The sequence below is a fragment of the Tenebrio molitor genome, chromosome 9, assembly GCF_963966145.1.
Source record: "Tenebrio molitor chromosome 9, icTenMoli1.1, whole genome shotgun sequence".
Lineage (NCBI taxonomy): Eukaryota > Metazoa > Arthropoda > Insecta > Coleoptera > Tenebrionidae > Tenebrio > Tenebrio molitor.
The window spans coordinates 2,223,017-2,237,141 of NC_091054.1; the positions used below are offsets into that span (position 1 = coordinate 2,223,017).

Genomic DNA, 14,125 nt, shown 5'->3' on the forward strand with positions numbered 1-14,125 from the left:
TAGAATCTTCAACTCATCTCGATCCTAACCTTTTCCCGGAGACCACTGGAGTTTCCAGTTCTGTCATTTTTTTTGACCAGCACCTCGTAAAAATTGACGTCAACGATTATGCAGATTAAAGTGTGGAATAGATTCCATCCTGTCAATTTTCGATTAATATTTGAGATCCAAAGGTGTCTGACCTTTACAAATCTCCCTCCTAATTTACGTTTTGAACGTGGACACGATGCTCACCAGACCATCGTAAAATTTCGGTAAAGCACGACGTAGTGCTACAGTTTTAAATAATACTGAAGAGTAGGTACAGCAAGTCTGTGATTAAATTTAATTGCCGATGATACCAAATTACCAGCAAAATTGTATTGTGGTAACATTTTCCCACAACAACAACATCGTGGAAGGGGGGTCAAACACGAGGCGTAATGACGAAATAAAAACTAAATAAAATAAACAAAGCACCTTACCTAATTAAAAATAATATCACAAAAAAAAAATTGCACCGTTCACACCGAGTCGTCAAACCGCGAAAATTTCCCGCTACTTCGAACCGAAAAAAAAAGAAAACAAACGCGAATTTGACAACTGTGTCCTTGGGAGTGCCGCCAGGGCCCAAGAGGGGATGAAATGCCGGGGTAGAGTGGATCAAAACCGTGCACATGAGGTGCAGAGTGGTAGACACCGCAAAGAGTGGCAGAAGAACAATTTGGAAAGTGGGGTACTCGTTGTAGAAAACGGTCATGTGACCTCACTCCGTTCTCTTCCAGTGCACCTGGTGGTGGTGCGCATGACTGAGACGGAGATAGAGAAATCTACTGTGGGGATGTCAACCCATTTACCTACTTTGGAATACTTTCACCTACGACCAGTATGCAGGTTATCTCTATCTGTTGCGTTTGACGGTGTCGAGTCTAATGGGAGAGAAATGAATATTATTCGCAGAACACTTTTACTTCTTGCTCTTTATTATCCGGGATCTGGAGTCTACACCGCGATGTTCCGCGATTTCCCTCTTCATTAGAAACACCAATCGAATGGATTCAGTCCAAGGCGACCGAATGTTCCCATCGCTTCCACCTGGTACATTCGTCTGGATTAATCCGGCAGAAAATGACGATTTCGGACGTGCGACCAATTAGAAAGACCAAGTGGCACACGCGAAGCGATAGAACACGCCGTGGACTAGACGAATTAACGGTGAAGATAGATAGATTATTACAGTGAAACGATTAAAACTAGTTAGCATAGAACTGGGTTGCCTCATGGCGAGTTTTGCACCGCTAAAAACTACTTGGAATTGAAGTGTTCCACATTCTTGGCCAGGTACAGATTAGTTCCTATTTCTACCAAAACCGTACAATAGGAATATTTCTGCGACGCAATAGCCAAAGAGGAAACAATATGTTGTCAAATTAACACCCAAATGACGATTTAATTCAATTTCGTGCACTCCACCATTTAGTACTTTTTGAAAAGACGTCATCAAAACATCTCATTATCATAATTGGACCAGTTCGTTAAGTCTCAAAGTGATTATTAAAATATACTCAAAAACTGGTTCCTCCGACGATGATTTAATGAGAAAAATGCAGATTTCCGGTCAATTCCGTTCCGTCAAGTGCACCAATTTTACAAATATACTAATCTGCTCAGATCTGTCGTTTAGGCTAAACATCTTCGGGAAGACTAGGCAGTGAGTGTTTAATTTTTTAAATCCCTACAAAAGTCCCTTTCCTACGCTCTTTAATTTTAAAAAAACAAGTTCTTTTTTTAATAGATTTGCCCACATTCAATTGCATAATTATTGAAAAAAAACGACAATTGTTGCGACTGGTCGTGTTTGATATAATTTGCCCACTTTGTGGTTTTGATTGGTATTTGATTTGAATTGTCTGGAGTTTTTAAAATGATTATAATAATCTGGTGAAATACCATTCGAGCTCTTAATTCCTAACGATTAATTTAATCGAACTTCCTTCGCGGCGACTCGTGCAAACTTGACAATAAAAACCTGACAAATTAATCCATACATTTGGAGCTCTTCTGCCATTACCAAAGAATAAATAGAGGCAAAGAATTGACACCGGCGGCGCATGTCAAAAGACTAATGAAAAAACGAAACAAGACAAAGACCTGATTACACAAACTTATACAAATTTTTTTCTCTATCTAAACATGAATACCTACGTAATATTTTACAATTTGATAAATACAACAGGAAAACAAAATTTTAACTCACCGGATTCATCATTCTGAACTGTTTACATCTACACTATCGCATAATTAATGGAATGTCGATACACACAGATCAAACAACTACCCCGCTTATCTTAAAGATATCTTAGTGATATTACTGCTCACTGATAGGCTGGTAACCTCACACCACAGCTACTAAACGAGTTGTGCTTCTCTACGAAGCCACAAACACACTAAATTTGACAAATTTTTCTTAACCCAAACAGGCTGCGTCCAAAGGATATCTTGGTACTTGGTACCTAGATTCACTTGCCACAAACAATCTTATTGTGCTATGTTGTTTGTTCTTAGAAAAAGATGTAAAAGTAACCCTTATTAATCCCATCATCTACCTGAGACGCCTTCATAACATCTTACTTGGGAAGATTTAGGAAAATAAAATAAAGAAAATGCATTTACTAAGTGATTAGTTCCAGGAAAAAAAACACAGATTTTGAAACATTACTTAAAAATCGATGTGCAAAACAAACTTCGTTAAGTTCTGCCTGATAAATCAAAACTGGATGAAACTATGTAATACTCATTACAGGGTGTCTATAAATGATTGTCAGGTCAAGCCAGCTTTGGACAAAAATATTACTGTGCCGCCTTTTTGAAACAGATGCCCTTTTAATTTATTATCAACTGTCACTTCCGACATGATTGGCGTTTTATTCGCACTTTTCAATCCAGTTTTCGTTCCTTGTATTCGTTTTATCACACCAAAACTCTGTATTTTTCAATACAAATTGCAAATACGCCCGGTTTTAGCTAAACAAAATTTGTGAGGGTAGGATTTAGCCAACAACTTAACCTGAAAATGTTTCATTCAGAATTTGCCGCATTTATTCTACATATAAAGCGGCACATTCAAAATGTGACATGTTTTCATAGCAAGCTGGACCAGACAATCATTTATAGATAGCCTGTATAAGCCAATGGCAAAAAATGCCAACAAAAAATCATAATAATATTGTGTATTAACTTCTACTTTACCACTGATCTTTCCTGTTAAACTAATATTATGACTGACTGTAAAAACATTTCTTTCCCAGATGTGTTTTCTTTTGTGAAATAAAGAAAAACAATTAAAAGTATAACTACCAAATTCTTCATAAAAATTGTTCAAACTTAACAATAGGTCATAATTCTGTAATAACTGTTGCTTTCGACATTACCTATATGATTTAAACAAAAATCATACTTTTTGCAGGTGTGGGATTAAAAATTGGGTAATTAATTAACTAAGGGCCCGATTTCAAGTCATGGTGGCAAATAGGTGGTGCAGCGCAAATGTGTAACTATCTTTGTCCTACACACTAATTACAATATGCGTCATCTTTCTTTCTTGTGCCGTTACCATGACAAGTGCGACCGTCGCAAGTCAACTTGAAATCGGCCGCTGAGTGAAGAAAAATGTTGTTTCCCAAAAACTGTTAAATATTTTTATTTTATTAATACATCCAAAGCTTGAGGATAAAAACTCCAAGCGAAAAATATTTAAAACGTTCGATTCCAGTGAGTGTAGAATTATCTTTAACTTGCGCGAGCTTTCTACGTAAGCTTCACTTTGTTAGCTTATCATTTCATTTATCTAAACATCGGTTTAATAGTGCTGAACAATGTCAAAAAAAAGTATTTGCAGGTCTTCAAACCAAATTAAGCTTTCACCAAAGCAAATATTCCAAATTTTATACTTTTGTTTGTACTGAATCATCTCAACAATTCTATTTTTATTTTATCGTGTTAATTTTTTTTTTAATTGTAATGCACATTAGTTTGTCAACATTATTATAAAAATTAGCCAATGGGTGCATGTCCAGTTGTAAAACGAACATTTGTTTCTAAATTATCCGCGTATTTGTGAATGAACAAGGTATCTACAATTAATCGGAGTATTGACATTCCCGACTGGAGGGGCAATTTTGAAGTGGGAGGAACGTGGATAAGAAGTGGGAGATGAAGCAAACGAAATGAAAAGCGACGTAACAGAGCAAACAACAACAAATTTGCGTTGCTTAATTAATACATCCGACAGAAGACAACTTCGTATCATGTGAACAGAAAATTGAACAGGGGATTAATTCCATATTTTAAAAAATTAATTTTTAAAGGGTTTCAATGGAGGTCTAATTTGTAATGGGTACCTTCGGGGTTTTCAAGATACAAGGTACAGGATCAAGTTGACACCCGCCATTATGATTATTCAAAGCTGCTTCCAAAAAATGTAAATGGATTTCATCAGTCATCTCGTGATCATAATCATTAGAAATATTCTTAGGTAAAAACGGTCGTAATTATTAGATTGGTTGAAAACTATAATTTCTGAAACTGTATCCTACAGAGATGCCTACGTTGGAGGATACGCGTTGTAACCGAAGCATAAAATTACGTGATTTGTGTAAATATATTCAAGACAACTTGTTGGTGTTGGATTTTAAAATAAATCCAACAGGTACTCTATAGGGCAATGATAATCTGCAGCTAAGTCGTAGTGTTAACAATTAGAACAGTGCTGATAATTCTTTTTCCTTCTCCACTTTAACAATGTTATTTTGGTAAATACAGTCAACTGTAATTCTCGCAAATTAATTACACCAACAAATTTATCATTGCAAGAGCATTTTTATTTTAATTCTGGGATTTCCGTAATACTCTGTTACTAAATACATATGTATAATTCTCTATTTACAAAGATAAGAAACATTGGATAAACTTATTAACATCCTGTAACTTAAAATTGAAAAAAACCGAAATCTTATATTGAAATTGTTGTAGGTACCTATTGTAAAACAAAAATACTATGTACTTTTTTATTTTAATTTTTTTTATTATTAAAAAAAAATAGTAGTTTATTTGACGAGTTTGTGTGTAAATTGGTCCTTTTTTGGCACGTGTGGGCCCACGAGTGCCAAAAAAGGCCCAATTTACACACGAACGAGTTAAATACAACGTTTTTTGGTTCGACGAGCCCCTTAAAAGCTCCAAATCGTTTAAAATCTTTAAAATTAGCTTGACGTTTCGTTTTGACAAGTTGTGACATTTATCAAAATCCGTTCACATAGGAGAAAATTCTCAAATTCTGACAGTGTCGAACCAAAAAATAATTTATAAATTCTAAAATATCGAAATCGTAGGAGTTACAGATTTTTTTGTTTTGTTTCTAGATTGATCGTATTTTAGTAAAAACAAAATTATCGGATAATCTTACGTTATGTTACGTTGAACAACGTGCTAACGTCACATTGAATGTTATCGGCCGCATACTCCAGATAGCAAAAATTAAATTAAATTACTATTATTACCGTGTAAAACAAAGTTCCTGTATTTTTGACGAAACACTAATAAATTAACTGTTTTTGATGTAATTTTTGAAGTGCATTAAATTCTGTCATTCAGTTTTAATTATCCTTAAAGCCTGATTAAAGCCACACCACACGCTTTCAGAGCTTTTATTTTCCATAACTGTCCTTATCTCTTTTTTTTGTATTTTAACGGGTGTTTTTTTGAAATTTGGCGTCGAAGTTGGCGACGTTGGCGTTGAAGAGTCGATTGTGAACGCACGATTACAATTCTGATCAGCTGTTTCAATCTAACCTCACTTTTTGCGTTGTTTTTCATCTGAATCAGTGTTTTTAAAACGAGTGGTTCATTCACAATCGACTCTTCAACGCCAACTTCGACGCCCTTTATTACATACATTTGAATTTCGGTCAATAGTTTAAATTTGAAAGAAATTTCTCAATGTTCTGAACGAACGACATGTTCAAATTTACTTCAGTTATACGGACTTTTGTCACCACCTTCAAGGGGTTAATGTTCTTTCCACTTTTTGCCAAAAATATTGAATAAACACTAGAAATTGCCTAATCATTGCTAGTTAAAAAATTACTTTTCATTTTCCTCGATATCAAAACTGTGTTGTATTTTCGATTTAAATTGGGGTGTTGGAAGATCCTTGATGCATAGGCATAATATTTATGTATTACGACATTCACTTGTCAAATAAACGTAATCTGTGATACGTAATCTTCAGTTTACGTCAATCAAGATTGATGGATTGTTTTGACTTGACCTAACTTAATCTGTGACACTTTCTGCTTCCATGCAAAAATTAAATACAGAAAAGTCTTTAATGATTTACTTTCACTGCAATAATAAACAATGCAGTCGTATATTTTTGGTTTTTGACAGCATTAATTGAAATTTTGACTCTTTGTTGACATTTGTACGAATTGTTTGGAATAAATTAAAACTGCAACTACAGAACTAGTTATTAAAGGTCATGTTATTAACGAATTGCCAATATGTTTTAATTTGTAACACTACAAGGTGAGAACTGAATCCGGTATTAAGTAAGGTTATGTTGATGCCATGTTAATATTGTAATTTTTAACAAACATAAATTTCGTGATCGTAAGGTGTAGCTCTGTCTTTAAGTAATAAGATTGTGAATACTAAATTTTAGGTTAAAACAACGACAATGAAAGTAAATTTTTTATACCAACATTAACTTACTGACTGACACATCAAAAATAATTAAATTAAATAGTTTTATCTATGTAGTAACTGAAAACGATACAAATTGGCTCAACTAAAAATAATTAATAAAAACCGAAAAATTGGCTAAATATGATCTTACGGAAAGATTAAAAAAATGTAACCTAATTTTTCATTTTCCCCCAGATCAAAATCCAACACTGTTGCCATGTGTATTTTCGACACACATTGTAATGGTGGATCTTTGACATGAAAACACGGTATACATTTTGATAAATATCTTGGCCAGCCTTATTTTAAGGAATAGAGAAAAATGTCAAAGTACTTATGTTACTTAATGTGTACTCGACCTGGTCGAACACCCGGTATGTAAATATGTACATTTGACCACGTCATTAACAGACAACAAAATATGTGCTCAAATTAGCCATCTGTTATCGATTTTTGAGCCTGGAAAAATTCGCGAACAGCGTCGAATGCTGTGCAATGCAACGTTGCAACGCAAATGCACTGTAGTCCACGCTAAAAACGAAAGTCAAAGTTGCGGTGGTTATGTCCTATAAGGCGAACGTAATTCGATACTGATGATGTAGCGTAGAATATCACGAAACACGTAGATAATTTACGATACTTAATACCAAATGACAGCCGGTTTGTGCGACACCTGATTGGTGATTACTACCGGCCAAAAATTTCTTACGTCGAGATTTGTAAACCTTGAAACTAATTAACACACAACATATGCCCAACGTTACGTAACATGTGCGTATGTTTTCATTAATTTTCATCAAGCTGTTGACGCCAATTCTGCACTTGGAAGGCTGTGGGATGCAACGTGACAGTTGTTTTTATTATTGTTGTCGAGCTCCACGTAGAGATAACGTAACACAATAATTATGGGTGTGTTTATGCGGACAAAAAAAGTAATTTACAACAAATTGCCAGTTCAATAACGAAAAACTGATAATGGTAGTGGACGGGTATCGGCGAGAACGGTGCCGCAAAGCCCCCTTGATCGGCGGCAGATGTTTGATGAAGAGGGATCACAAAGGCATAATGCGGAAAATTCGAGTAGTGCGGTCGGCCGTGCTGACAACAACGGAAGCATCGACGGCACAAAACCTGAATAAAAAGGCCCCGCTACGAGTTAAAAGACAGGAACGGAGTTCCGTTAGGTTATCGACCTTGTACTAACTGAAATGTCCCAAGTCGTGGAAGTAAGGCGTATCTATGGCGATGACGTTGTCTAACGTGGTGGAGGGAAGTGGTGGTGGTTTAGGAAGAATGTGGGGATGAATATATCCTACCAGAATACACTATGAGCACCCCTTCCACAAATTCTACATCACAGCGACGAAGCTCCCTACCCTAAAATGCCCGCGACCCGCGAAAAGACACGAGAAATCGTCTGGGGCGGACGTGTCGGCCCTTCGGTGCCGATTTCGCGATTTTTTACATACAGTTTCGCAACCTACCTGCCAATCAAGACTTCCCCAACACACCTAGAGCACTTCTTCGCACGTAAAACACTACTTCGTCATCAAACGAGTTCATGAACGCCAGCAGTAATGCCCGGATCTGATCGGTTGCCAAGGTCTTGCGTTAACGTATTCATAGATGGCACGTGACGCAGATCCGACAGTTTGAATTTGCCCGCCAAAATCGAACGATTTTTATTTACTCGCAGACCACACCTCGAACACGAAACCCGAGACACATCTCATCGTAAAAAATACAAACAAAACACGCAAAAACATCAATTATGCGTGTTGCAATTACGAAAAAAATCGCCGTCAAGACAGCGTCCGATTACGCTTGTTTGTTATTTCAAAATGTTTTTATTATGCAACCTGTCCATATCGCCAAACTGTTTCACCACATTTTTAAAGGCGCATTTACAGCCCAGTTCCGAAATTTACAAAAAAAGTTTGTAACCCAGATTACCACATTATTACCAACAAATACATCTACGCATGTTCCACTCATCTAAACAAATAAACTACAAGAATCGCAGAACATGAATGAAACGACCACGCGTTGTAACAGTTGCATCACGACCAACATTAAATGTGACTCCACTTCAAAGTAATGATTTATTCAAGAACACAGTTGTACACAGTATTATCGACTAAATGCAGTACATCATAAAGTTGTAAATAACTAATAATACTCTTATTTTTTAAACTTATGAACAAAGTTGACGCAATCCACCGTTCAGAGATCCATTTGTGGGTGATCCGCGGGTCCTATCATTAAATTGAATAAATTAATAGAGTTGATGGCGTTGAAACTATCTAATTTGGCAGAGTAGTGGTCAACCACGTTTTTTTTTTTTTTTAGTCTTATTATGTAAAATAAAAATGTCCATACAATTCAAACATGAAGCAGTTTCTTAAAAATACATAAAAAATTCATATGGAAATAAAAACAATGTATACAATCGCAGTCTTTGAGGCCCCACAGCCCTTGAACACTACACTTGGTGACATCCACGCTGCAGTCGCTCAACATACATTTCAAATAACAGTTTATTGATATTAAAATAATGTGGGTTCTGATTCTCATTCAGATCTGGGGAGTATTGAGGTGCACTGTTCCAGTCAAAACTTTGTACAGAACTCGGCGGCGACTCGGGCAGTTGGTGTACGAAATTCGGGGGGCCGGGGCCCCACTCGGCGGCCCCTATCGGGTTGGAGTTTTCAAAGAGGAGGCCGTTGTTGATGTGGAGATTGTTGATTCGCTTCGAGAGAGGCATAAATTCGACTTCGTCTTCGTGGTGGTTCCGGCCTCGCTTTCTGCAATCGTTTAAAAGGATCAGAGCTAATCAGCTGGAAGAGAGGCGAGCGATTTTCGTCTTTACAGAACGAAATCGATCAGGAACTGTGGTTATGTATTGTAAATAAAGAGTGTTGTTATAGTGAAATTATCACACCACTTACCTGTTTTGAGTCATTGTAACCTAATTTTCGACAGTTATGTATACCGAGGATAATTTTTTTTATTTTGACAAATAAAAATCTACAAATGTACTACGGTCGCAAAACCACTAACCACTGTTCCCAACAGGGATTTTACATGGGTCAAGGCGTAATGTTGGTACCAAATAATACAGAAACTGGCGCGTACTTTGAATTTTACTTCAGCAAAAAGTTGACAAATTAATATTTAATACTTAAATTGTATTTGTCGATCTATCAAAAGTGAAAGTCAAGTGAAAGTAAAAGTTTGTTGTGTTCGGAAAAAAAATTGATGACGTAAGGATTCTCTTGCTGATGGAAGTCATAATTTATAAACTGCACTTTAACAGGAAACAAGATCCGTTTTATTTTGCATTTTTGCAAACTCAAACTTAATTTCTGAAGAGTCATTTAAGACACGCATGCGCATTGTTACTAGTCCTTTGTGGCCTTATTGGCCCCCTTCTATTATGCAATCGTAAAATACAATAAGCGAACATTTTAAAGTCTAATTTAGGAGTGTACAGTATAAGTGGTCTCAGTTTGCCTTCGTTAAATCCTGAAATTAACGTGAGTAGCATTTTTTAATTGAAAAATTTTGATTTTGCTTGAGGCAACTTTTTGACAAACGCACCTAACCTATATCCAAACCGTTCGTTTATCTTTTCTGTGAAGAAATTGTTTAATGTTTATGAAGACAGATAAACAATTTCAAGAAATTTCCGTTAAGTTGTGTACAAATTCAAAAAAACCCAAAACATTAAATAACTTCCCACAAAAAGCGGTAAACCGTGTGACCTTGAGGGCGTGAGCGGCAAACATTCAAATTTGAATAATTACCGACCGCTGCACGTGGATACTTAAATGATGCGACAGAAATTAATTAAAAAACCTCAGCTTTATCTGTTGAGTGGTCCTCAATTAGGTGAAGTGAACCATAATCTAATAACGAAACAGGCGTGGAAACCTCTTGTAACTAGGGTTACACACATTATCACCAATACAGAGTTACATCGCGATTTAATGACCTTCGTGTACGGTATTGTGCAAACATTGTGGTGGGACCTCGATTTATATAAAGCGAAGGCGCGATTTGTTCCATTCAACAATTTCTGATTTTAAAGATGTACGAAAAAATCAACGGAGAAATCAACTCCTCGTCCGTCCACGTCGTGGACTTGAGGAGCGACACCATCAGCAAGCCCACCCCCGAAATGAGGGAGGCGATGGCCAACGCCGTTGTGGGGGACGATGTCTTCGGGGAGGACCCCACCGTCGCCGAGCTGGAGAGGCGCGCCGCTGAGCTTTTGGGGAAGGAAGACGCCGCGTTTGTTGCCACCGGCACCATGGCCAACTTAATTGCCAGTGAGTATTAATATTTTTTCAAATAACTGAAATGCCCTTAAAATTTGCAAATATGTGGAAATATCGCGGCACAGGTGCAACAATATTTTTCATGGTCTTGTTTGGATGACCCTTTAATCTTCTTTTATTGCTTTCTTGTGTTTTGCAAGAGACCGATGTTAAATGTCACTGATAATCTTGTAAAAACCTATGAAAAAAAAAAACAGTAAAGAGAACGAGGAATATCCCCAGAACTCCAGCAGTGACACGACTTCCAAATGAAGATGGTATTTTTAAATCTTTTTTATCTTGTTTCTATTTGTTTTTATTTATCTAAAGCATCGTGCGTGTGAGATAATTTTTATCACACAATGTACCTCAAGAGATAATTTCTTCCAAAATCTGCAGAGTAACGAATTTGACGCAACATTTATTATTAATGAAGCAACAGAATATTTTTATCGAATGGATAAAATTTGTTTCGATATTTTCCTTCGTTGCTGCATGTTTATTTACGTAAATTATTATTTATTTTGAGTTTACTTCAGATTACAATTTTGTAATGGAGCATTACGACAAACATAATCTGCACAAAACGTTAGCGATTATTATGACTTATTGCATCCACTTACTGATTTATTTTTTTTAGGTGTTGCAATACAAAAGTTTTTATATTTTTTCTTGATTTCAAGTAATGGTCCACTGCCCTCAAAGAGGAAGCGAGATCATTTCGGGAGATAATGGACATACATTCAGATTTGAACAAGGTAGGTAGTTACCGGTTTCTTAACCGTATTATTATAACGCCAATACAGTTATAATAATTAATTCCGCCCCTTCTAATCGGTACCTATTTAGCATTATCCAACAAAGGAATTTACATTCGAAACAGTTACTTTCTTTTCTATACCCTGATAGGTCAGTGATGATGTAACGTGAACACATGTTACCGCGCTATTCATTCTTTTCTACAAAGCAGATGTCGACTCAGGAAATGACAATTTCAGGCGGCCCCGCACAAATCGCCGGAGTGCAGACTTCCCTGATAAAAAACAACGAAGATGGCACTTTCAGTCTCGACGAATTGCGAGACAGGATCCGGAAAAATCCTGATTTCCACGAACCCTACACTTCTCTGGTCATCATCGAGAACACCCACAACATGTGTGGAGGAAAAGTAAATCGAAATCGGATCAGTTTGAGTCAATTTCCCGAATCTCTTGTATTTAGGTATTGCCCCTGGACTGGATCGAGAAAGTGAAAAACATATCCAAAGACTACAACATTCCGGTCCACATGGACGGCGCTCGTATTATGAACGCCGCGGTCTACCTCAAAGTACCCGTCGCAAGAGTAGCCAGAGACGTCGACACTGTTTGTTTCTGTCTGAGCAAGGGTTTGGGCGCCCCCATTGGTTCAATTCTCGCGGGCAGCAAGGCTTTCGTAGATAAGTAAGTTGAGAACTTGTTGCGAAAAGCGAACGTCTAGAGCGGACATTCTAGAGCGAAGAGGACTCGGAAGGTCCTGGGGGGCGGTTGGAGACAAGCCGGGATCATCGCCGCTGCCGGTTTGGTGGCCTTGGACACAATGATCGGTCGGCTGCAAGAGGACCACGACCACATCATGCAAATAGCGAGAGGTAAATAAAAGTAATGCAAAATATCTGTTGCGTCACGTTTGAGGCGGAGGTGGGTGGTTTAAAAGGAGACATTTTTTACAGCGATAGATAGCTTGAAATCGGACATCTTCAAAGTTGATTTGCCCGCTGTGCATACAAATATTCTGATGATGTACATAGATAGGAGCAGAGTGGCGGTTAAAGAAGTGATCTATCGGTTTGCCAAAGTGTTTAAGACGGATATTGTGAAAGTTAGTGTACGAGCGTCTTCTCTTCGGCCAGATTGTATTAGGTTCGTGACGTACTGGCAGATAACTGACGAGGACGTTCGAGATACTATTGACAGAATCACGTTCGTTATTAAAGAATTTGAAAACCAACTCAAAGCGGGAATCAAAAGTTGATAAAGCTTTTAATCTTCAGTACAAGTGTATAGCTCTCTAGATATTTAAACTTAATTTTGTTAGTTGTAGGTGTTGTATATTTTTATAATTTTGCATCCAGTAAAACCTTGCAAGTTGATATTATTTTTGATAGCTCTTATCTTTTCTTATTAATGTGTCTTAATAAAGTATAAAATTAGCTTAGATTAGGTACGTGAGATGACGTAAAATTTAACAACCTGTCATCATTTACACTCTTTCATGACATTAACTCATTAACATTTTGTAACAAATAAATATGTTTTGTTGGATCGATGGTTTGCTCTCGATAAATAGTTTTACTTTCCTGTTTACAACACTTACGAAAGAGAAACAAAAACATTGCATTGGAAACTGGTGTTTTATACAAAGCAGTGAGAGTCGTCTGCACACGTGGTTAATAAAAAAATTAAAACAAATTTCATAATTGCGTCACTAGGATTACTCAACTTCCCCTTCTTTTGTTTCCCACTTTTTTATTGATTTGAATGTAATTCGTAACCCTTTACAAGTGCATCAATTAAGAGTAGATGTTTTAATACAAAAAAAAATGCGATTTCAGTATACCTACACTTTTATTAAATGAAAAGAGAATGATATAATCAATGATCTTTTATAGTCTTTGGTAATTTCGTAACCATTGTTTTCTTTTAGGGATTAACGACATGAAATCGAAAATCTTCAAGGTGAATTTGTCAACAGTTCAAAGCAACATCCTAATGATGTATTTAGATGTTTCGCGAGTTATTGCCAAAGAAGTGCAACACAGATTAGCCTCTGTACTTGAGACAGATGAAATTAAAGTGAGCGTTAAGGCAAGCTCCAGAGATTCATCCTTTATCAGATTTGTCACTTACTGGGAAATTACCGATGAAGATGTGAAAGCTGCCATAAAGAAAATACAATATGTTATCAAAGAATTTGATGATAAATTTAATAATTAACAACTGATAGGATATGAAGCTGTATTGGGAAAAAGTATTGGTATAGTATTCAAATCCGTGTTGTATTGTTAGATAAGTAAAGTGATGAAGCAAGTGGTGGTTTTTATT

The 14,125-nt window shown here is 36.6% G+C and overlaps 2 protein-coding genes across 3 annotated transcripts; one reads left to right on the plus strand and one right to left on the minus strand.

Annotated features, from left to right (window-relative positions):
- Positions 1-8,811: 8,811 nt before the first annotated feature.
- LOC138138648 (uncharacterized) lies at positions 8,812-9,892 on the minus strand. The gene is made up of 2 exons (XM_069058651.1): positions 9,672-9,892; positions 8,812-9,527 (listed from the first exon to the last, which is right to left on the minus strand). Exons 1-2 carry the CDS (start codon positions 9,683-9,685, stop codon positions 9,206-9,208), a joined length of 336 nt encoding a protein of 111 aa, XP_068914752.1. The 5' UTR covers positions 9,686-9,892; the 3' UTR covers positions 8,812-9,205.
- A 209-nt stretch (positions 9,893-10,101) lies between these two features.
- LOC138138640 (uncharacterized) lies at positions 10,102-14,110 on the plus strand. 2 transcript variants are annotated; one of them, XM_069058641.1, is made up of 7 exons: positions 10,102-10,259; positions 10,814-11,054; positions 11,726-11,800; positions 12,041-12,210; positions 12,264-12,484; positions 12,536-12,672; positions 13,728-14,110. In XM_069058641.1, exons 2-7 carry the CDS (start codon positions 10,814-10,816, stop codon positions 14,015-14,017), a joined length of 1,134 nt encoding a protein of 377 aa, XP_068914742.1. In that variant the 5' UTR covers positions 10,102-10,259; the 3' UTR covers positions 14,018-14,110. The 2 variants fall into 2 exon arrangements, with proteins under 2 accessions (XP_068914742.1, XP_068914741.1); XM_069058640.1 differs by lacking the exon at positions 13,728-14,110 and adding an exon at positions 12,754-13,345.
- The last annotated feature ends 15 nt before the right edge of the window (positions 14,111-14,125 follow it).

Bases quoted from the DNA above. Each gene is read 5' to 3' on its own strand.
- LOC138138640 (XM_069058640.1), top strand. From the start codon at position 10,814: ATGTACGAAAAAATCAACGGAGAAATCAACTCCTCGTCCGTCCACGTC. The intron at 11,801-12,040 runs GTAGGTAGTTAC...TGACAATTTCAG, and splicing joins TACATTCAGATTTGAACAAG to GCGGCCCCGCACAAATCGCC. The intron at 12,211-12,263 runs GTAAATCGAAAT...TCTTGTATTTAG, and splicing joins ACAACATGTGTGGAGGAAAA to GTATTGCCCCTGGACTGGAT.